A 24,882-nucleotide genomic window follows, 5' to 3' on the forward strand; every position below is an offset into this window, starting at 1 on the left:
GGAAGCCCGCGGGCTTGCAATGCCGAGCCCTAGGTCCCCGAGCGAGGGGAGCGCCCCACTGCCTTCTCCGCACCGATCATTTGCTAACCCGTAGCCCCCTGCAGCACCCTCGGGCCTGACCGCTCCCAAAGGTAAGGGGCCGACTGGAGCCCTCCTGGCCAGGCGAGGAAACCCAGGCACGGAGAAGCTGAATGACGCGCACAAGGTCACACGGAGAAACCGGTGGCCCCGCTGGGCGGGAGAGACCCCACCTGTCCGGATCTCGCTCTTGTACCCTTTCCAGCGGGCTCCTAAGCCACCGTTGTAATGACCGTGTCGCCCCCAGAGTCACCTGCCCCATGTCAAGCTTTTCTTCACTAGGCATTTTCATGGCCAATTTGCCCCCAAAGTTGAAAGTTTTTTTCCCTTCTTCAAAAGAAGCTTTTGCATAAAGCTAAAGATGGAGCAGTCCCCCCACCCCATTAATTTGAAAAAGAAAAATCTGTAACTGGTGTTTGCCAGCCAAATATCGCAGCCTCGACTGAGGGCCTCTGGTTCTACAAGCTGCTCCTTGTCAGTGCAGGATCTTCCCATATGGATGGCAGGACTGGGATCTGGGGTGCGAACACCTGACAATGAAATGGGATGTTCTTAATTTTTTCCCAGTTTGAGCTCAGCACAGCTATTTTGCCCTATCCAAAGATCTTGTAAGCATATTTAACCAAATAAATTTTGAACGTACATTTAAACACCAAGATGAACTGGTCAGTTGAAGCTCAAGTTAAATTAGGGTTTAGCTACACTTGAAAGTTACTGAGGATTAGGTCAGGGTGTGAATTTAAAGCTGTTCCTGAGTGACTCCAGCTGTGGGCACACTTAACAGCTGAACAGGAAAGACTGTGTGGCGAGGCCCTCAGTAACCTACCCCTCCTCCCCCATTACCAAATACTGCTTTTTAAATATTTTATTGTGTGCAAAGCTCTAATGAAAATACTGAAAAGGAATTCCCTTTCTTTCATCTCCACTCAAGCCACATAGATTGGAATTAACGAAATCCTCCCACCCAAACCAAATCCTTTAGCAATATATTTATCATCAATGTTGCACTTAGAAATTCCTGTAGTATTAAATAGAGAAAGTGGAGCCAAGCTGGAAACGTAGATTACTAATTAAATATGAGCCTCAGTTGACCAGCTGCTGCTTATAGTTATTATACTATATTTCTTAGAATCAAGAACTGCAAATACCCTGAGCTGTGGTCCCCTTAGGAACTGTGGCCTTTGTTCAGTAAGGGTGCCTAAGCATGTGCCTAACTTCAAGCATATGCTTATATGCTTAAGTGTTATCCTGAATAGTGATGAACATAAGGACATGCAGTAAGTGCTTTACTCAATCAGGCCCTGCAACTTTGGAGGTAAGAGAACTGGGGCCAAATTCTGCCCTCAATTGAGTTATGTTAAACTACTTACACAGGTGTAATGGACAGCAGAATTTGGCCCCAGCCAGCTCTCAGTTCCCCTGCCACCGCCTCTTTTTGAAGACATTTACAGCTGTGTATAGGGGTATGAAACATACCAAATCAAAATGACAGTGTTTTACAGTCACTATGCACAAGTGCAAATTACTTCACAAGGTGCAAGGCCATGACGAAGCAGGTTCACAGTCCTCCGTTCCTATACAGTGATATGTATACTGAAGTCAAGGGAGTTATTCCAGCTTGAACTCAAATGCATTTGAAAGGAGAATTTGGCTGCTGGTTTAGGGCTTGATTCAAAGCCCACTGAAACAAATGGCAGTCTTTTAGCCTTAATTTTGTTGGGTCACAGTAGGTGGCAGTATGTGCAACAGTATTGAATTTAATAATCTTGGATACCAGGAACACTTTAAACAAAACAAAACATGGCAATACCAAGCACTGTAAAAGATAATGCAAGAGAGTGGGAAAGTAAGTTAACATGCACCATTTCCTGGAAGTGACTGCTACTCGCGTAGAATCTGTAGAGAAGCACCTGAATAAGTAGAATGCAAACACTGGGAGAGTATTTAAAGAGTTTATATCGGAAATTATATTTAGCAAATTTGAAAGAAATCCTTGGCAATTATAAAAGGAAAGCTGTTGTTCTTTAATCTGCATGAGGACAAAAGGGAAAAATGTTGGGTTTGTTTGTTCGTTTTTTTTCATCCATTCTCCTGGATGCTTTCATAATAAATAAAAATAGACTGTCAGAACTAAAATCAACAGCAAAAATATCATTAGTCCACATGATTTCATATAAAATATTTGCTCATCACAATTATATTAATTGTAAAATCCTTATGTCTCATCAATGACTCCAGCATCTCCTTCTCCTAATACTCACAGAAAAAGACAGGCTTTACAGAGTGTCTACAAGTTTGTTAAATCTGGGTTCTGGTGGACCCAGTAAATCTAGAGTCATCTCTCTCTCTCCTTTGAGGCCATGATCATGCAACTTGTTCCATGCTGGTGGACCCCGTAGTTCACAAGGTACCTCATTATCTTGAATGGGTTCTCTATGGGCACAGAGGTCCTCCCACAAAGAATGAATTGAAGAATCAGGCCTAAACACAGGTAGACATAGCTCAAACACCTACACTGATTGCAACTATGGCAGTCTTGCCTAGAGAGGTGTCTTCAGATAAACAGGACGCATTTATAGTTTTAGGGTGAAGCCAACACCTTGAACTCAATAATAGCCAGTTGAGCATTGTTGTAATGTGTAATATAATGTAATGAAATGTTGCTGTGTAATAGATATATATGGAGATCTAGATGCAGCCTTGATACTTTCAAGATAGGCATGAATTGTCAGCTTAGCTTACTGATGTGCTGATTACAGCTGCTTTTTTAGCCCGGTTTACACTGCAAGTTTAGGTTGAATTTAGCAGCGTTAGATCGATTTAACCCTGCACCCATCCACACAACGAACCATTTTTGTCGACTTAATGGGCTCTTAAAATCAATTTCTGTACTCCTCCCCGACAAGGGGATTAGCGCTGAAATCGACATCGCCGGGTCAAATTTGGGTTAGTGTGGACGCAATTCGATGGTATTGGCCTCCGGGAGCAATCCCACAGTGCTCCATTGTGACCGCTCTAGACAGCACTCTCAACTTGGATGCACTGGCCAGGTAGACAGGAAAAGCCCTTGTGAACTTTTGAATTTCATTTCCTGTTTGGCCAGTGTGGCGAGCTCATCAGCAGAGCTGACCATGGAGTCCCAGAATCGCAAAAGAGCTCCAGCATGGACCGAACGGGAGGTATTGGATCTGATTGCTGTATGGGGAGATGAATCTGTGCTATCAGAACTCCATTCCAAAAGACAAAATGCCAAAATATTTGAAAAAATCTCCAAGGGCATGAAGGACAGAAGCTATCACAGGGACCTGCAGCCGTGCTGCATGAAACTTAAGGAGCTTAGGCAAGCCTACTAAAAAACCCAAGAGGCAAATGCCTGCTCAGGGTCAGAGCCCCAGACATGCCTCTTCTACGATGAGCTGCATGCAATTCTAGGGGGTGCCCCTACCATTGCTCCACCCCTGTACATGGACTCCTGCAAGGGGGGAGTCTCACGCAAAAGTGTTGAGGATTTTGGGGACGAGGAAGATGATAGCACACACCAGGCAAGCGGAGAAACCGTTCTCCCCAACAGCTTGGAAATGTTTATCAACCTGGGCTCTCGGACCTTGAAGGCAGAGAAGGCATCTCTGGTGAGTGTACCTTTGTATATATAATACACGGTTTAAAAACAGGCGTGTTTAATGATTAATTTTCCCTGAAGACTTGGGATGCATTTGCGGCCAGTACAGCTACTGGAAAAGTTTGTTAACGTGTCTGGGGATGGGGCAGAAATCCTCCAGGGACATCTCAATGAAGCTGTCCTGGAGGTACTCCCAAAGCCTTTGCAAAAGGTTTCTGGGGCGGGCAACCTTATTGCTTCCTCCATGGTAGGACACTTTACCATGGCAGGCCAGTAGCACGTAGTCTGGAATCATTGCATAAGGAAGTATGGCAGTGTGTGGTCCCGGTGTTTGCTGTCATTCAAGCAACATCCATTCTTTATCTCTCTGTGTTATCCTTAGAGTGTTATCATTCATGGTCATCTGGTTGAAATAGGGGAATTTTATTAAGGGGACATCAGAGGTGTTCCTACTGGGCTGTTTGCTTGTGGCTGAAAAGAAATCATCCCTGCTGTTAGCAACGTGGTGAGGGGAGGGGTGAAGCTATCCCAGAGAATTGGGTGTGGGGAATGTTTAGTTGGGTTCGTGCTATGTGTTAACCCAAAAACATCAGCCCCTTCTTTTAAATGGCCAATGTATCTTTTTCAGGTTTAGTCTCCCTTTTTTTCCTCCCACAGCTGCAAATGTTTCAACGCTGCAACAAGCATCTCCGGGCCAGAGGCTAGCACAGATAAGAAGGCAAAAAACTCACACTCGCGATGAAATGTTCTCTGAGCTTATGCAGTCCATCCAAACTAAAAGAGCCCAGTAGAATGCATGGAGGCAGACAATGGCAGAGTCCAGGAAAGTACAAAATAAACTCGAGGACAGATGGCTAGAGTAACAGGAGAGGGGGCAGCAGCATGATGAAAGGAGGCAGGATGCAATGCTGAGGCTACTGAAGGATCAAACTGATATGCTCCGGCTTATGGTTGAGGTGCAGGAAAGGCACAATCCGCCACTGCAGCCCCTGTGTAACCAACTGCCCTCCTCCCCAAGTTCCATAGCCTCCTCACCCAGATACCCAAGAACGCAGTGAGGGGGCCTCAGGTCACCCAACCACTCCACCCCAAAGGACTGCCCAAGCAACAGAAGGCTGGCATTCAATAAGTTTTGAAATGCAGTGTGGGCTTGTCCTTCCCTTCTCCCCCACCCCTGCCAGGCTACCTTGGCAGTTATCCCCCTATTTGTGTGACAAATTAATAAAGAATGCTTGATTTTGAAACAACAGTGACTTTATTGCCTCTGCAAGCGGTGATCAGAGGGGGGAGGGGAGGGCGGTTGGCTTACAGGGAAGTTGAGTGAACCAAGGGGGTGGGTTTTCATCAAGGAGAAACAAACAGAACTGTCACTCCGTAGCCTGGTCAGCCATGAAACTGGTTTTCAAAGCTTCTCTGATGCGCAGTGCGCCCTGCTGTGCTCTGCTAATGGCCCTGGTGTCTGGCTGCATGTAATCAGCGGCCAGGCGATTTGCCTCAACTTCCCACCCTGCCATAAACGTCTCCCCCTTACTCTCACAGATATTGTGGAGCACACAGCATACAGCAAGTAATAACAATGGGAATATTGGTTTCGCTGAGGTCTAACCGAGTCAGTAAACTGCACCAGCGTGCTTTTAAACGTCCAAATGCACATTCTACCACCATTCTGCACTTGCTCAGCCTATAGTTGAACAGCTCCTGACTACTGTCCAGGGTGTCTGTGTACGGCTTCATGAGCCATGGCATTAAGGGGTAGGCTGGGTCCCCAGGGATAACTATAGGCATTTCAACATCCCCAACTGTTATTTTCTGGTCTGGAAAGTAAGTCCCTTGCTGCTCCTGTTCATACAGACCAGAGTTCCTGAAGATGCGAGCGTCATGTACCTTTCCCGGCCATCCCACATTGATGTTGTTGAAATGTCCCTTGTGATCCACCAGTGCTTGCAGCGCCATTGAAAAGTAACCTTTTGGGTTTATGTACCGGCTGTATTGGTGGTCTGGTCCCAAGATAGGGATATGGGTTCCGTCTATGGCCTCACCACAGTTAGGGAATCCCATTACAGCAAAGAGCTGTTCAACTATAGGCTGAGCAAGTGCAGAATGGTGGTAGAATGTGCATTTGGACGTTTAAAAGCACGCTGGTGCAGTTTACTGACTCGGTTAGACCTCAGCGAAACCAATATTCCCATTGTTATTACTTGCTGTATGCTGTGTGCTCCACAATATCTGTGAGAGTAAGGGGGAGACGTTTATGGCAGGGTGGGAAGTTGAGGCAAATCGCCTGGCCGCTGATTACATGCAGCCAGACACCAGGGCCATTAGCAGAGCACAGCAGGGCCCCCTGCGCATCAGAGAAGCTTTGAAAACCAGTTTCATGGCTGACCAGGCTACGGAGTGACAGTTCTGTTTGTTTCTGTATGAACAGGACCTGCACATTTCCCAGAGTCACTACCCTTGATAGCAGCAGCTGAGTGATTGTGCTGGCTACTTGCATCACAGCAGCCCCCACAGTAGATTTGCCCACTCCAAATTGATTCCTGACTGACCGGTAGTTGTCTGGCGTTGCAAACTTCCAAAGTGCTATCGCCACTCACTTGTGAACTGTGAGGGCTGCTTTCATCTTGGTATTCTTGTACTTCAGGGTAGGGGAAAGCAAGTCACAAAGTTCCATGAAAGTGGCCTTACGCATAAGAAAGTTTCGCAACAACTGGGAATCATCCCAGACCTGCAACACTAAGCGGTCCCACCAGTCTGTGCTTGTTTCCCAGGCTCAGAATTGGCGTTCCACAGCATGAGCCGGCCCCATTGCCACCAGGATGACCAAATTGCCGGGGCCTGTGCTTTGAGAGAAGTCTGTGTCCATGTCCTCATCACTGCGCTGCCATCGCCTCCTCGCCTGCTTTTGCAGGTTCTGGTTCTGCATATACTGCATGATAATGCGCGAGGTATTTACAATGTCGTGGTGATCTGAGCGGGCTCCATGCTTGCTGTGGTATAGTGTCTGCAGGAGAGCAGAGTTGCAGGGGAAGCGGTGGTTGGATGACCAGTTTTGCAGACCTACTGCACCATCTGCTGCCAGGACACAACAGCTGAGTGGGTGCATGCTTGCCATGGTATGGCAAGACAAGAGCAGCCGAGCAGAGTTGCAACGGAAGCGGCACTGCGAGACCACCAGGAGAGCAGAGTGGCAGTGGAAGCGGTGGATGACGATGATGATGGTTAACAGTCCTACTGCACCGTCTGCTGCCAGGACTCAACAGCTGAGCGGGCTGCACGCTTGCCGCGGTAAGATGAGACAAGAGCAGCCGAGCAGAGTTGAAGCAGCCCTACGAGACCACCAGGAGAGCAGAGTGCCAGCGGAAGCGGTGGATGATGACGGTCATATAGAGGGCCTGCGAGTGGATTCATAGCATCAGGAGAGCGGAATGGCAGTGGAAGCGGTGGATGTTGATGATGATGGTTAGCAGTCCTACTGCATGGTCTGCTGAAAGCAGTATGGCGCCCGCATGGAAAAAAGGCGCAAAACGATTGTCTGCCATTGCTTTCATGGAGGGAGGGGTGACTGATAAAATGTACCCAAAACCACCCGCCGTAATGTTTTTGCCCCATCAGGTATGGGGAGCTTAACCCAGAACCTGCGGCGGAGACTGCAGGAACTGTGGGATAGCTACCCACAGTGCAACGCTCTGAAAGTCAACGCGCTCGGTACTGTGGACGCACTCCGCCGACTTAATGCACTTAGTGGGGGGACACACAATCGACTGTATAAAATAGCCTTCTAAAAAATTGACTTCTATTAATTCGACCTAATTTCATAGTGTAGACATACCCTTAGTATTCAGAACTGTATGCAGACCTGTTGTTAAGTGGTGTGCATCTAGTGCAATGGTTACACATTTGGGCAGGTCTGTTGCATTGGGTTTTTTTTAAATGGAATGCACATATTCTGTCAAATAAGGAAAGGGTCCAGCTCAAAGCTGCCCCTGAAGTATAATAAATATGGTTGCCTCTAGCTTGCAGGATGAGGGCCTAGTGGATGAGCACAGAATTCATGCCCTGCAAGGAAATAGCCACAGAGAGAGAGAGAATCAACCCTGTAGAAAATTAAAAACACATAAAATTCACATTTAATTGAGACTTGCTTCTGTTAGGTGAAAAATTCAGAAACTACTGACATTGCCTCAGAAGCCTTGATCAAATTGTCTCCACTTCCATTGCTGCTTCTACTCAGAACTGGATGAAAGAGGGTTTTTTCACCTTCTTTCCCACCTAAGCTGTCCATCGGGGGCTTTTGCCTAAAAGTTAATAAAGTTTCTCCTGCTTACGCCCTCAGGTATCTCTCAGGAGTCTTGAGTGCACTAAAAATACCCCATGTTGCTGACAAGTGGAATCAGCAACAGGTGTGGCTTAAACAGCAACATTTCAATGAGGATTTTGGGGAAAAAATAGTTCATATATGTTTACAACATTAATTGTATTTTAATGGAGTTTTGGTTTGGGAATTGTATAAGTGAGTGAAATTGCTGTGGCGTAGATTTTAAAATTTACAACTGCATCAGTGTTTTATTTCTTCCAGTTAGTGCGAGTGAGTAAAGTGCCCCATAATGTGTACTTCAAACTGTCAGTGAGGACAGTCCAATTACTGCAGAATTACAGCTGTACATAACTGGCTGATATTCCTCAGACTGATTTTTAGATACATTATGCAGAGCAATGTGAGTCTAAGAAAGGATTGTGGGCATTCCATTTAGCAAAATAGAGTGCACTGAAATTAAATTCACTTCTGTTGGAAACTTTACACTCACCCTCTCTGTACATTTTGTTGTTGTCCATTTTCATTATTAGGCCTGAGCTCAGAGTTGATGTAAGTGGATACTGTGCACTGACTTCATTTGTTTGTCTTGTATCAATTGATTTACACCCTTTGCATCAAGACTGAATGGCTTTTACAATCTGATTTATCCTATACAACATGCTACTGTCTGACAAACACATTATAGTTAAATGACAGTAATGTAAAATTAGATTCCCATCATTCATAAGAATGGCCATACTGGGTCAGACCAAAGGTCCATATAGCCCAGTATCCTGTCTTCTGACAGTGGCCAATGCCAGGTGCCCCAGAGGGAATGAACAGAACAGGCAATCATCAAGTGATCCATCCCCTGTCACCCATTCCCAGCTTTTGGCAAACAGGTTAGGACACCATCCCTGCCCACCCTGGCTAATAGCCATTGATCGACCTGTCCTCCATGAATTTATCTAGTTCTTTTTTGAATTCTGTTATAGTCTTGGCCTTCACAACATCTTCTGGCAAGGAGTTCCACAAGTTGATTGTGCATTGTGTGAAGAAATACTTCCTTTTTTTTGTTTTAAACCTGCTGCCTATTAATTTCATTTGGTGACCCCTAGTTCTTGTGTTACAAGAAGGAGTAAATAACACTTCCTTATTTACTTTCTCCACACCAGTCATGATTTTATAGACTTCTATGATATATCCCCTTAGTCATCTCTTTTTCAAGATGAAAAGTCTCAGTCTTCTTAATCTCTCCTCATATGGAAGCTATTCCATACCCGTAATCATTTTGTTGCCCTTTTCCAATTCCAATACAGTAACTCCTCACTTAAAGTCATCCCGGTTAACACTGTTTCGTTTTTAGGTTGCTGATCTATTAGAGAACATACATGTTTAAAGTCGCGCAGTGTTCCATTATAAGGTTGTTTGGCTCGCTGCTCTCTGCCCACCCGCCTGGCGCTCCTGCTGGGGAGCAGGGTTGGGGTACGGGGACTTGCCCCACTCCGCCCACCCAGCGTTCCAGCCAGGAAGCGGGGTCAGGGCATGGGGGCTTGCCCCACTCCACCCACCCGGTGTTCCAGCTGGGGAGTGGGCAAGCCCCCATCCCCACTCCCCATCAGCAGTGCACAGTGGGCGGAATGGGGCAAGCCCCCACGCCCTGACCCTGCTACGCCCCTGCTTCAACCAAGCTTCACAATCATCATTGGTGAGTATAGTATTAAATTGTTTGTTTAAAATTATTTAAAACTTATACTATATATGAATACAATATCTTTTGTCTGGCGAAAAAAATTCCCTGGAGCCTAACCCCCCCTATTTACATTAATTCTTGTGGGAAAATTGAATTCACCTAACATCGTTTCGGTTAAAGTAGCATTTTTCAGGAATATAACTACAACGTTAAGTGAGGAGTTATCATATATCTTTTTTGAGATGGGACGACCACATCTGCTTGCCGTATTCAAGATGTGGGCGTACCATGGATTTATATTGAAGCAATATGATATTTTCTGTCTTATTATCTATTCCTTTCTCAATGATTCCCAACATTCAATAATCATTTCATAGTGCACACAAGTATGCCATGGTGTATCCAATTATTTTTTCAAATATTAATCCAAAAAGGATGATCTCTCCTGTGTTTATCTTAATTATGCACATGGAGACCGATTCTGTCCTCGGTTAGAGAACTGGGATTACTCAGGTGTACATTAGGGCAGAATTTGGCTGATGAAGGAAAACTATTTATATATAAATATAAAAATATTTTTGGATGTTTTTCTGCATTTATATATTGATTTCAATTACAGTGCAGAATACAATGTATTATTTTTTATTACAATATTGGCACTGTAAAAAGTTGAGGCATGAAGGGACATACGAATGTTTAGCATATCTGGCATGTAAATACTTTGCAACGCTGGCTACAACAGTGCCTTGTGAACGCCTGTTTTCTCTTTCAGGTGACATTGTAAATAAGTAGCAGGCAGCGTTATCTCCTGTAAATGTAAACAAGCTTGTTTGTCTTAGCGATTGGCTGAACAAGAAGTGGGACTGAGTGGACTTGTAGGCGCTAAAGTTTTACATTGTTTTGTTTTTGAGTGCAGTTATGTAAAAAAATAAATTCTGCATTTGTAAGTTGCACTTTCATGATAAAGAGATTGCACTACAGTGCTTGTATGAGGTGAACTGAAAAATGCTATTTCTTTTATCTTTTCTACAGTGCAAATATTTGTAATAAAAATAATATAAAGTGAGCACTCTGCACTTCGTATTCTGTGTTATAATTGAAATAAATATATTTGAAAATGTAGAAAAACATCCAAAATATGTATAATACATTTAAATTGGTATTCTATTATTGTTTAACAGTGCGATTAAAACTGTGAGCTGGGCTGCAGCCGGGAGTGGGGCCGTGGTTGGAGCCGGGGGCCGTGGCCGGGCTTGGGACAGGGCTGCAGCCGGGAGCGGGGCCGCAGTTGGAACTGGAGCCGGAGCTGCATCTGGGGCCGCAGTTAGGGGTTAGAGGCCGCAGCCAAGAGCGGGCCTGTGGTTGGAAGTGGGGCCAGTGCTGCAACTGGTGCCACGGCCAGGAGTGGGGCTGCTGTCGGGCCTGCAGCTGGGAGTGGGCCCGTGGTTGGGGCGGGGGCTGCGGCTGGGAGTCGGGTTGGGGTCGGGGGCTGCAACTGAGGCCGCGCTTGGGGTTGGGGGCCTGTGGCCTGGAGAAGGCCCGTGGTTGGAGCTGGGGCTGGGAGCAGGGCCGTGGTCAGCCCAGAACTGCAGCTGGGGCCGTGGCTGGGAGTGGGGCTGGGAGCTGGTGGCTGAGGCCGGGGCCAGAGAGGAGCTGGGGACAGACCAGGGTGGGGTGGTGCTCCCTTCCCCCTGTGGCACCCTGGGTCCTGCTGCGCCCCCAAGGGGCACACCCTACAATTTACGAACCACTGGCCTATGGGCTGCAGCAGTGCCCAGGATCTCTGCAACACATCTATAACATGTCTCACTTCCCCCAGCTACCACGATCATGCTTGATATGCCAGGATTTGTGTTGGAAGGCAGTCTTATAGTTGGCTTCTGCAGAGCCTGCACTGGGAAGTCTCCACCATCCTGGGCCCCTTTATGCAGCTCTGGCCCCTTTATCTAATGTAAGGAGGCTGGAGTAGATGAGTATCTCATCCCTTATGTCAACTCTGTGCCAGCTGGAATATCCCCCTGCAGAAAGGGTATTCTTAGGGCTGTTTCTGCTCCTTCATTTTGCCAGTGCATTGTAAAACGATATCGTGTGACTGTGAGAATTGGGCCTAAGGTCAACAGGGATGGCTGAATCTGGCATTGAATAGCTGATAAACTGGTTGACAGATTATACCTCATTGGCTGACTTTGGGACAGTATCAAGGTCATCACCCGTTTACCTTTTACACACAAAATAGTAATATTTCTGACACGTTTTTTTATATCTGGGTGAACCCAGAGACCAAGAGCACTGGATAGGAGGACAGTAATATTACTTTGAAGTTTTCCCTTTTATAAATTAGATCAGAAGTTGCAAATGAGTGGAGGAATATAACTGTTAACCAATAACAATAGTATGTCTGACATCAGTCAGCCTGAAATTACTCTCTTGTAATGGTTAACTGCCTTCCTGACAATTCACAGCAGGGGGTGATTTTTCCTTCATAAAAAGTTAAGATAAAAAGCAAGAGAAAAATTCCTGTATGTTGTGATCATCATGTGTGTTGAAATCAGTTTGTTCAATGTAATCATCATTTTCTAATCTCCAGGTATGAAGGAACCGAGCAGTTTTGATCTTGCAACAGTCGATGGGAAAAAGAAGCCAATAAAAGAAATTAGATGAAATGTAATATATTTTCTGTTAATTTTCTGTCAGGCTTTAGCCAGGGTTTTGGGAAGGTCCAGTGGGGTCAAAGTCTTACCTGGCTTATACAGTGTTTCATTGTGCAGTGGTCTGGATAGAGCAACACATACAGTGTTAAAAAGGTAGTGGAAAATCATGCGTTGCTAGCACACGCTATTTTCAAAATACAAATTTTGCTATTTGTCATCAAAATGAGTCCAAATATATCAAAGCATTTGCGTTCATTGAATAAGTCCATTAAAAATAAATTTGAGTAATCAGAACATAAAACATACTTATTATAAAACATTTTATATTCTATTCAATAATGCAAAGATGTCCATGAAGAATTTTAGCAAATTTTGTACACACCAGAAATCATCTTTTGATTAAAAACAAGAAAGGGAAATTTCATTCCAAAGGGTAATTTATTTATGAAAAGTTATAAGTAATTTAGGATGAATGTGCCACACTGCTGCTGTATTAAGGTCTGATATTAGACCTACTGAACTCTATGGGAGTCTTTCTGTTATCTTTAATGGAAGTTGAATTGGATTCTTAATTTGTACATTATATACATCAGTATTTTGTGTTGAATTATATGAATTATTTGTCAAAAGTACTCAAAATTAACTGGCCTGAGCTAGAACTTTGTCTGTAAACCATGAATAGTTTGTGCAAGGGTTGGTTTGTCTCAATACCTTCTATAGATTGTTTTTGCAAACTTTATTCGCCCTAGGATATCCACAGACTTTATCAGGCTATTATTCATGGAGTGTTATGAATTCAATCCTGGTTCAGAAGGACAGGCTACATTAGGCAAGTCACATGGTTTCTGATTGGCTGATGTTGTCCCCAAGGGGGTCAGTCTCCAGCTCAGCAGAAGCCATTTTGATTCTTAGAGGATCCAACTGACCTCTCACAGTGGAATGGGTTATTTCTGGTGTTTAGGGCTACTGTGTCCTAGTGCAGGAGTGATTAAAAAGCTCCACATTTAGGGAACATAATCTACCCAAAGTGAACTCAATTTGCAGGAATGAGCTTACTCTTGCCTTACTTGATCATTGTAGGAGCGGACTTTCACTTTGTGTTGTCAACAGACCTTGCCCATTCAGGCAGTAGAAGGACCATAGAAGGAAAAAAAACCAACAACACTATATGTATAATTTAACTTAAAAGACTTATGTAGCCATATGGAGAGCGTCCCCCTACGAAACACGTGATTACATGTATTGCTCATCTAGGCAACAAGCTAACGCACACTCTGATTTTTTAATCTGTATATACAGAGAACTTGATCCCAGCCATACTGATACCTTGATTATAGCCCAGTCAAGTTTTTGAATTCAAGTGAGGAATAAGCAGCAAAAAGATACATGACCCAATCCAGTTGTCTTGTGAATGTTCTTATAATTGAAGACCAGGAAAGGAAAAAAAATCAGAAAATATATGTTATATAAATACAGAATGATTTTCAGTGTGTCAGTTGCTTTATACATGGACTGTCCATGTCATATAAAGAGAAACCATCAGATGCCAGTAACAAAAAGACAAATGTTGGCATCAAATAAATATAGCCCTAATTAAGAACTCACAGATCAGAGTCGGTAAAAAAAACAAACCGAAACCCCCACTTCTGTTAGTCTGTCATACCCCAGGAGCACCACACTCCCTTCTTCATTTGTTCTGGCTTGTCCTTGCTTCTGTGCTGCATCAATGGAGTTTTTTTTAGTGAATCTGGTCTTAAAGGAGTCCAATAAAAGTCTGTTTTATTCTTGAGAGTGAGTAAACTAATCCCTACAAAAAAGGAGTCCAGAAAGAGGTGCCAAGTGCAAAATGAAGGGGCTGTTTTTCAGATGTTTCTTGTTCCAGTAAAGTCTTTCCCCACTATATAGACTTTTAAAAGAGATAGCCAAGTCTCCATGGTGAAGGGAATTTCCTTTGCCCCTTTTAAAGTCTAATAATAATGCTTAGCAATTAAATGGCACTTCATATCTTTGAATCACTGTACAAACTCTAAGGCCCAATCCTTACCTAGGAAAGTAGTTCCAGTAACGTCAGGAGAATTGCTTGTGCAAGTAAAGGCTGCAGGACTGACCACTAACTAGTGAATCCTCCCATCATTATTATTATTTTATTTATTTGTATTACCATGGCACCTAGTCCTGGACCAGGAACCCAAAGCAGTGAAGATACGCTGAGGACCAAGCCCTTCTTCTTTCAAAATGAGACTGCCCAGCAATATTTTATGTAACTCAGTGTCTCTTATTTTGAAGGCGCTGAAACTGATTCTGTGCAAACAATGTTTAATGAAGGGATGTATCTCAAAACAGAGTAGGCATTTGACTGTGATCTCCTTGTAGAACAAACAAGAGGAATCAGTAAAGGCCTTTCTTATCAAATTTGTAACCGTAAGTAAAGAATAATAGCACCCAGTGAGAAAATAGTACTTCACCAGTTGCTGTATCCATCCGCAGTTCTCATGCACTCAGCATCTTTGCTTCTAGACACTGGAGGTCAGATCCTGGCCCCACTGAGGTCAATGGAGTTTTGATTTTGATTTCAGTGGAGGCAGGATTTCACCCCAGATCACACCAGAATATTTGAAGGTAAATTGTCTGAATAAGTTTGAAGCATATTAATAAGGAAAATGCAGTCTGAGACTTCCCTTGTGCAATGTATCTTGGGTATTTTTGAACTATTATTCACAGCGTCAGAAATACTTTCAATCCAGTGAATTTCTCTAGTATGGATAACATTCAGAAAGAGGGATGGACGAATGGGTACATAGATCCGGCCCTTGTGTGCAGATATGTGGGGAGATAAGAAGGAGCCTTCACCTCTCTCTTGTACACCTTGTATGATGAGGGGGGACAGTCACAGTCTCTGCTCTGGGGGAGTCTGTTACAAAGGAGAAAACATTATTTATTTAAATAACAAGAAGATAATAAACCCAGTACTGATCTGCTGTAGCGTAGCATGGCTGTATTCTCTGTCTCAGCCTCTGCAACTGTTCCTGTTGCTGTGTAGACATAGTCCAGAGCGTTGATGGGAATTGTGGCATTGCATAGTGTCCTGCCAGAGGTGTGGTGACTTTAAACTTCTCCCTGAAGTTTAGCTCTTAGAGTTCATCTTTTCACCCTGCCTCAGGTGCACACGAGCTCTCCACACCCCCGCCCCCCGCCTTTTTGGGCTCTTACAAGCTTTCCTCCACCCCTGCAGGCTCACACTGGTTCCCTCCCCCACATCCCCCTGGGGCGGCGGGGGGGGGGGAGGGTTCAGCCATGCTCTTTTCTCTTGAGCTACCTGGGTTGCTATGGAAACTGTGGCAAATAACAACATTCTCCCCCACCTCTCCTCCCCCAGGAGAAGCTCCTTGAGCAACAGCAAGAACCAACTGCCACGGCTTGTGCCTCCTTCTCTCCCCACCCTTGGGAGCCCCAGAGAGGAGGATGAGACACACACTCAGCAACAGTGTCCCGCGTGCAGCAGTGCCATGCACCAGGTGGCTCAGAGCTGAGTGCTAGGTGAAGAGAGAGACACACACATACACCGAGAGAGAGAGAGAGAGAGAGAGTGTCCTGGACCTTCCCAGGCCAGGTGCTGCTCCCAGCTCCCATTCCTCACCTCCTGCCACTCCTGACTTGAATTACCTTTGTCCCCTGTCTGCACTCGGGTTTCTGCTTTTCTTCCCTCTGCCAGGCTTTTGGTGTTTGAATGATGCACCTGCTGTTGATCACATGGGGGGGCCTAAGGGGACCATTCATCCTGCACTCCTAGGAGGTGCTGACTGTTTCCATATAATTATGTTGATACAGAAGTGGGCAAATGAAACCCATCAAATAACTTATTCAATGAGTTTTCTGAAATTTTTCAAAAATATTTCCACCCTCCCCATTGCATAGGGTCAGGTGAATAATTCTGAAATAGGTACAAATTTCATGCCATTTTTTCCAAATAAAATATTTGTGACTCAGCCCCCTCTCCCTCCTTTTCTCATTACTCGCCCCGCTCTGATTTGGTTGGTGTGTTTAGGCTTAATCTGTCTGGTTTGTTGCAGTCTGGCAGCCGTCCTCACTTGGCTGGGTTTCTTTCTTTTTTTTCTTTTGAGGTGGGAAGGGGAGGGAAGAAGAAGTAGGATAAAGTTTCCTGAGCAACAGAGTAAAACCACTTATGAAAGAAGAGAGCTGCAAGTGCAAAGTGAGGCTGTAAAGATCCCGGCAGGACTACTATGAATTCCTTACTATGCTCAGTCACTTTTTCTCCTCCTTTAGATCTGTATATATTTTTTTTTGGGTATGGCTTAGTGTAATCTGTATTAGCCACCCCAGGCTCCAGGGCACAGCAAGAATCGGTTGCCTAGCAGAGGTTGCTCTTTAAGGGCTGAACAGAATTGTACTGGAAACCTTAGGGAGGCTCTCATCCCTCCCTGGTTGCTTTAGAGAGGGATTCGCCTATTGGAGGTGGTCCTTGGTGCAGGTATTGTGTGCATGTGTGTACACAGTTCATGCATCACAGGTATTTGACAGTGTGTGTGAGAGAGGAACATTCTTGTTGAATAAACAGGTGCAGACAGTGCCCGGAGGGCAGCACTGACTGTCTGGCCACAGCAGAGAGAGGAGGTGAACATGAGTAGCCCCACCGCGAAGCCGACCTGCCTGTCACAGCCGATGGTGAAGAGTGTGCTGGTATATCGCAATGGTGACCCGTTCTTCCCGGGGCATCGGGTAGTCGTCCATGAGAAGAAGGTGTCCAACTTCGAGGTCTTCCTGAAAGAGGTGACAGGTGGGGTGAAGGCGCCTTTTGGGGCTGTGCGTAGCATCTACACCCCCCGGGGCGGACATCGCGTCCGTCAGCTGGAGGAGCTCCAGAGCGGAGAGCACTACGTGGCTGGTGGCAGGGAGGCCTTCAAGAAACTCAAGTGAGTGGTGAATGAAAAAAATAATTACAAAATGTAATAAAACATTCGCATTGAACCTTTATTATTTGTATTGTGGCAGCGCCGTGGAGCCCCAGTTATGGACTAGGCTCCTACTGTGCCAGGCATTGTACAAATACAGAACAGAAAGACTGTCCCTGCCCCAAAGAGTTTAAAATCTAAGTAAATGTGACAGAGGAAATTTAATGCAGCTTTGTGTAGTGGGGAGAGGGTTCCCTCTTTAAGGCTTAACATAGAATTAGCATTCTAGTATCTCTGCTTGGCACTTTACAAAAATAAAAGAAACAGTCCATAACACCAAGAGATACACCATCCTTGCAGCATAATGTATTATTTTCACTGCATGGTAACTGCCTGCATTTGGGATGAACATTTGGTGCTCAGTAATATTTGGGGAAGCTGCACTGGAAGAATACAGTGCAGAAGTGTGTATGATAAAGTTGGATGAGCCTTGCAGATTAGACCTTCCAAACAATTTTGTTTCTTGATTGTTTTTTTAAATGTTTAAAATATTCTGTTCATTCCAGGTAGGTACATGGCTCTCTATATAACCATAGTAGCTGAGTATCTCCTGTTATTTAAAAGATGACAGTGTTTTTGCTCTCTCCCTGCCCTACCCTGCCCTGCCACCAAAAAGCATGCTTAGCGTTGTTGTTTTTTTGTTAACAAATGGTTGTGAGAATGTTGTGGGAAAGCCTTGGCGAAGTGGTGGGCTTAGGGTTAGTGCTTGTTCTATTTCTTCTGACAGTGAGTTCCGTACTCTTGGGCCTTTTAACAGAGACGACACGTAACTGTTGATAGTTGGGGAGCCCCCCACAATTTAAAGGTTCTGTGTGAACCCTGTCAGAAGAGATGACATGGGGGGTGAGGGTGGGGGCACAAGCCGCATGGCCTTACAGTCACTCGCTGCGCCGCCTTCAGTGTATCCCTCCCCCACCTTCAGCAGGTAGCTCAGGCTGTCCGGAGTGGGCTGAGCCCCTGTGCCCTGTCTGTGCCCCTCAGCTCCTGCAGCTAGAGGCATGTGCAGGAGGCCACTCTACCAGGCTGCTGCTGCTGTCTGTGTGGAAGGGCAGGCCATGGCAGGAGTCACCTCCAGCCCAGGATGGCATCACTGGGCACTGGCAGGGAAGGGAAGGAGCCAGGCTGCACTGGACACCCCTTACCGCTCTCTCCCTGGGCTGGGGTTTGGTGTCACCTCCTCCTCCTCCCCTCTGCCAGATCCCAACCACTCCTGCAGGTTCCTGAGGGCCCCACAATACACAATGCCTCCTTCACCCCCTCCTGTCTGCACTGCAGCCAGGGTACAGGAAGCGGCTGGCTTATATCGGTGGCCAGCAGCAGTCTGGGGGTGTTAGCTGCCTTTGGTGCTGAGCGAGTGGGAAGGGACAGGAACTGCTGCCAGTCGCAGTGGGGAGGAGCAGGGAAGGGATGAGCTCTGCAGAGACATGGGCCGGGGCAGCTCCTGGGCAAGTAGGGTGACCAGATAGCAAGTGTGAAGTATTGGAATGGGGGTAATAGGAGCCTACATAAGATATCCCCTTGAGTATCAGAACTGTCGCTATAAAATTGGAGCACCTGGTCACCTTATGGGCACGGCAAAGGGAATGAGGGAAGCAGCCCTCACTAGATGGTTCTGACATTCTGGTGTGAATCCTAGCAGAAATCTGTGGGGGTGGGGGAGCACGTGAACAACCGGGACCGAGAAAGGAATTGTGCTTTCAATAATTGCAGAATTATATATTTAAGGTTAAGTGGCTATTTCCCATCTTTAGAACTTGAACTTCAAACCCCCAAACCCTGTTTAGACCCCATAACTTACTCCTGACGGAATTCTGCACCAAAACAAATAAAATTTCTGCACACAATATTTTAAAATTTGGCAAATTTTATTTGTCAATAAATAAATGTGGAGGCTCCAGCATGGCAGTGGGGAGCACAGGCCACTAGCTGAACGGAGATGGGAGATCGCCCTGCAGCCCTCCACCTCTGGACTTTGACTCGGTGGTGAGGCTGCACCTGACCCTGACACAGTGCTAGAGCCAGGCCTGCCCCAGAAATACCCCAGGGCCCTGTCCCTCCATGCAAGGCACACCAGGTATGGGCAGCCCAGCAGAATCCAAGTGTGGAGGAGCTTAGTGTGGGGAGATCCAGGTGTGGGGGGAGAGGGTTCTGGGTGGACAATCTGAGTGCAGGCAGCTCAGTGGGGAGGATCTGGATGCACAGGGGTGTGTTGGGGGGTTCTGGGTGTGGGGGGAATGGAGCTCTGCAGGGGAAGTCAAGGTGCTGGGGGAATGGGGCTTGGTAGGGTGGGGGTCTAGGTGGTTTGCCAGGGTGGTCCAGGTGCAGGGGGGTGTGGGGCTCATTGAGGTTTGGGTTTGAGCGTAAGGGGCTCAGTGAGGGTAGCCTGGGTGGAGGGGTGGATGTCTGGATGAGGGGTGGGGGTTTGGTGGTGGGGAGGGGTCTGAGTGCAGGGAAGGCTCCAGATGCAGGGGGTAAGGCTCAGCAAGCGGAGGTTCAGGTGTGGGGGACTCAGTGGGGTGGTTCTGGGTGTGGAGGGGGGTGAGGCTCGGGACTGGGGTTTGGGTATGGGAGGGGGGGTCTGAATGGGGGTTGGGCAGAGGGAGGGGCAGCTCCCTGTACAGAGACTCCCTCCTCCCACAGCTGAGGAGCAATGGGGCCAGGAAGCTGGGCGTATGTGCGGTGCTTCTTGCAGCTGGGGGAGGTTTCCAAGGGTGGATCTGACCTGGACCAGGTCACTTCTTGCAGGAGAAGAGGCAGTCCTGTCCTCCACCCCCAGCCCAGCTGGGACTAGAGCTGAGCCTGACACAGGGTAGGAGCCACTGGTCTGGGCATCCCCTGTGGTGATCTACCTCTCTGACGGCTCCTCTGAGTGCGCAAAACAACACGCCCATGCTGCTGGGGAGGGGAGCATGACCACTTTTGCAGCTTCCTTTTGCTTCCCTGTTGGAAGTAATTTTTCTGTGGGGAAGCAAAGAAATCTGTGGGAGACATGAATTCTGCGCACACGCAGTAGTGCAGAATTCCCGCATTAGTATGCCATCTTCATGTCTGTCTCTTCTGACAATATACATTCTTTTTTAAAATGGTGCAATAGATATAGATTGGGATTTTCAAAAGCACTCAGCATTGGCCTAATCTTGCTCCTGGTGACGTCAATGGGAATTTTACCACTATCTTCATTGAAAGCAGGATTAGGCCATTGCTGAGCACTTCTGAAAAATCCCACTCTACTGTAAAGCCACTGTCCAAGAAGAGGAAAAGTTGCCAATTATATAAAATTGCTTTTCTAAACATACCAGACCTGATCCTCTACTGCCTTCCAGCTTGTGTAGTCATTTTCAACTGTGCTAAATGAAGGTATGCTGTGTGTGTACGTGTGTATAGAGCTTGATCTTATGGCTTGTCCACACAGAGACTAATGGTGAGTGGCAAGCTGGGGTGTAAAGCCATTGCGCTGTAGCCTACTGCACACTAATTAGATGCATGTGTGACATTGCATTCTATATGATTTTATGAAAATATCCTAATGAGTGTGAATATAATGTAACTGGAATATGCTTCATGCAAAAGATCTCTTGTATGAAGCGGGTATGTGCGGTAAGGTATCATTGCAAAGCTTATAATCTATGGAGTGTGGTCATCCTATTTGTATGTGTGTATCATTCTTGTATCTGAAACTAGAAATATGAAGTATAACTCTGAGGGCCTATTGTAATTATGCAAAATGTGGGCCATTAATGGTGGTTTGGAATCTTGATGGCTCCCATCAACCAGGACAATTGACTGTGGATGGCTCTGTTTGCTTGCAGGCCTTCCTGTGAGTCAGGCTGGGAGGAATGAAGGGTTGGGGGGTCTCACAGGACATGTGACCATGTCACCTGGTACTAGATGACAGGTTTCAGAGGAACAGCCGTGTTAGTCTGTATTCGCAAAAAGAAAAGGAGTACTTGTGGCACCTTAGAGACTAACCAATTTATTTGAGCATGAGCTTTCGTGAGCCACAGCTCACTTCATCAGATGTGTACCGTGGAAACTGCAGCAGACTTTATATACACACAGAGAATATGAAACAATACCTCCTCCCACCCCACTGTCCTGCTGGTAATAGCTTATCTAAAGTGATCAACAGGTGGGCCATTTCCAGCACAAATCCAGGTTTTCTCACCCTCCACCCCCCCACACAAATTCACTCTCCTGCTGGTGCTAGCCCATCCAAAGTGACAACTCTTTACATAATCAAGTCGGGCTATTTCCTGCATAGATCCAGGTTTTCTCACTTCCCCCCCACCCCCATACACACACAAACTCACTCTCCTGCTGGTAATAGCTCATCTAAACTGACCACTCTCCAAGTTTAAATCCAAGTTAAACCAGAATATCTGGGGGGGGGGGAGGGGGGGTAGGAAAAAACAAGAGGAAACAGGCTACCTTGCATAATGACTTAGCCACTCCCAGTCTCTATTTAAGCCTAAATTAATAGTATCCAATTTGCAAATGAATTCCAATTCAGCAGTTTCTCGCTGGAGTCTGGATTTGAAGTTTTTTTGTTTTAAGATAGCGACCTTCATGTCTGTGATTGCGTGACCAGAGAGATTGAAGTGTTCTCCGACTGGTTTATGAATGTTATAATTCTTGACATCTGATTTGTGTCCATTTATTCTTTTACGTAGAGACTGTCCAGTTTGAGCAATGTACATGGCAGAGGGGCATTGCTGGCACATGATGGCATATATCACATTGGTGGATGTGCAGGTGAACGAGCCTCTGATAGTGTGGCTGATGTTATTAGGCCCTGTGATGGTGTCCCCTGAATAGATATGTGGGCACAATTGGCAACGGGCTTTGTTGCAAGGATAAGTTCCTGGGTTAGTGGTTCTGTTGTGTGGTATGTGGTTGTTGGTGAGTATTTGCTTCAGGTTGCGGGGCTGTCTGTAGGCAAGGACTGGCCTGTCTTCCAAGACTTGTGAGAGTGTAGGGTCATCCTTTAGGATAGGTTGTAGATCCTTAATAATGCGTTGGAGGGGTTTTAGTTGGGGGCTGAAGGTGACCGCTAGTGGCGTTCTGTTATTTTCTTTGTTAGGCCTGTCCTGTAGTAGGTAACTTCTGGGAACTCTTCTGGCTCTATCAATCTGTTTCTTTACTTCTGCAGGTGGGTATTGTAGTTGTAAGAAAGCTTGACAGAGATCTTGTAGGTGTTTGTCTCTGTCTGAGGGGTTGGAGCAAATGCGGTTGTATCGCAGAGCTTGGCTGTAGACGATGGATCGTGTGGTGTGGTCAGGGTGAAAGCTGGAGGCATGCAGGTAGGAATAGCGGTCAGTAGGTTTCCGGTATAGGGTGGTGTTTATGTGGCCATTGTTTATTAGCACTGTAGTGTCCAGGAAGTGGATCTCTTGTGTGGACTGGACCAGGCTGAGGTTGGTGGTGGGATGGAAATTGTTGAAATCATGGTGGAATTCCTCAAGGGCTTCTTTTCCATGGGTCCAGATGATGAAGATGTCATCAATATAGCGCAAGTAGAGTAGGGGCTTTAGTATCCAATTTGCAAATTGGATACTATTAATTTAGGCTTAAATAGAGACTGGGAGTGGCTAAGTCATTATGCAAGGTAGCCTGTTTCCTCTTGTTTTTTCCTACCCCCCCCCCCCCAGATATTCTGGTTTAACTTGGATTTAAACTTGGAGAGTGGTCAGTTTAGATGAGCTATTACCAGCAGGAGAGTGAGTTTGTGTGTGTATGGGGGTGGGGGGGAAGTGAGAAAACCTGGATCTATGCAGGAAATAGCCCGACTTGATTATGTAAAGAGTTGTCACTTTGGATGGGCTAGCACCAGCAGGAGAGTGAATTTGTGTGGGGGGGTGGAGGGTGAGAAAACCTGGATTTGTGCTGGAAATGGCCCACCTGTTGATCACTTTAGATAAGCTATTACCAGCAGGACAGTGGGGTGGGAGGAGGTATTGTTTCATATTCTCTGTGTGTATATAAAGTCTGCTGCAGTTTCCACGGTACACATCTGATGAAGTGAGTTGTGGCTCACGAAAGCTCATGCTCAAATAAATTGGTTAGTCTCTAAGGTGCCACAAGTACTCCTTTTCTTTTCACCTGGTACTGAAATCCATCTTTAACCTGGTGCTTTTCCATTTAGAAGGAGGAGTGGGAACCCAGAGAGGGACAAAGGATTCCCGCCCTGTGCAACAGATATATAAGGGGGTGGAGTAGAACAAAGGGGGCTGCAGTCATGAGAAATCCCCTAGCTACCACCTGAGCTGGAACAAGGGCTGTACTAGGGGAAAGAATTGTGTCCAGACTAGGAAGGCATCAGGCAGTGATAGAAGCTTATAGAAACATCTCTGAGGGTGAGATTTTGTCGGTATTCAGTTTTCTTACTGTATTAGGCTTAGACTTGCGTGTTTTATTTTATTTTGCTTGGTAATTCACTTTGTTCTGTCTGTTGTTACTTGGAACCACTTAAATCCTACTTTTTGTATTTAATAAAATCACTTTTTACTTATTAATTAACCCAGAGTATGTATTAATACCTGGGGGAGGGGGGCAAACAGCTGTGCATATCTCACTATCAGTGTTATGGGGGTGAACAATTTATGAGTTTATCCTGTATAAGCTTTATACCGGGTAAAATGGATTTATTTGGGGTTTGGACCCCATTGGGAGCTGGGTGTTGGAGACAGGAACACTTCTCAAGTTGTTTTCAGTTAAGCCTGCAGTTTGTGGGACGTAGTTCAGACCTGGGTCTGTGTTTGTAGCAGGCTAGCGTGTTTGGCTCGAACCAGGCAGGGCACTGAAGTCCCAAGCTGCCAGGGAAAACGGGCTTAGAAGTAGTCTCAGCACATCAGGTGGCAAGTCCCAAGGGGGTGTCTGTGACCCGACCTGTCACAGTGTGCACCCACTAAAAGTTCTGTACTGCGGTAGCAGGAGTTACACAGCAACTTAGTGCATGGCTGATTAGTGCGCTATGGATTCTGTGCACTACCTTGCCATGTGGACAAGCCTTTAGTGCTTTGGCGATTTGTTCTCGGCCTTTGACACTTTTTCTTGTGAGGTATCTATTCCTTCTGACACCTTTGTCCTTTTTAGCCTTGTAAGTTTTAGGTTGCCACCCCACTCAGTAAGCCCTGGCATCTTTATACCTGGAGAAGCCTCAGTAGTTTATTTTGAGGCTTGGGCACTTTACTTTGGAACCTTACCCTTATCTTGCAGAGTCTCTGCATTTTCATCTCTGGTGTTTCAGTGCTTTGCCTTGGTGTTGGACGTGTTGCCTTGAAGCCTTGTTGTATCTTGATACTCCAGCACTCTGAATACTTCAGTTCAATCCTCTAGAGCCTTAGTGCTTTGGCACCATTATTTCCAGTGCCAATGGGAGATGTGTATCAAACTCTGCTCATCTACCAATACATTTGTGACTGCTTTCAAGAAAATCTGTTGGGGAGACCCTGTACTGAACTCAGCTCACTTGCAGATGCACGTGGAACTCCCAGCAGAAAATGCCACTGGGCAGACCCTGCACTGAGTGCTGATTGCCTGCTGATACGTGTGTGGCTTCCAACTGAAAGTGCTAATGG

The 24,882-nt window shown here is 46.0% G+C and overlaps 1 protein-coding gene across 3 annotated transcripts in view; it reads left to right on the forward strand.

Moving 5' to 3' along the window:
• Positions 1-2: 2 nt before the first annotated feature.
• The window catches only part of DCDC2 (doublecortin domain containing 2), a 156,211-nt gene continuing 131,331 nt past the window's right edge, over positions 3-24,882 (forward strand). For 2 of the 3 annotated variants that reach the window (XM_075125353.1, XM_075125354.1), the window contains exons 1-3: positions 3-131; positions 12,272-12,348; positions 16,912-17,266. In XM_075125353.1, the coding sequence (XP_074981454.1) occupies positions 12,342-12,348; positions 16,912-17,266 (362 nt within the window). In that variant the 5' untranslated portion in view covers positions 3-131; positions 12,272-12,341. The remainder of the gene's footprint in view (positions 132-12,271; positions 12,349-16,911; positions 17,267-24,882) is intronic. The other variant, XM_075125355.1, reaches the window with a different exon arrangement.

The sequence above is a fragment of the Caretta caretta genome, chromosome 2, assembly GCF_965140235.1.
Source record: "Caretta caretta isolate rCarCar2 chromosome 2, rCarCar1.hap1, whole genome shotgun sequence".
In the NCBI taxonomy this organism is placed as follows: Eukaryota; Metazoa; Chordata; order Testudines; family Cheloniidae; genus Caretta; species Caretta caretta.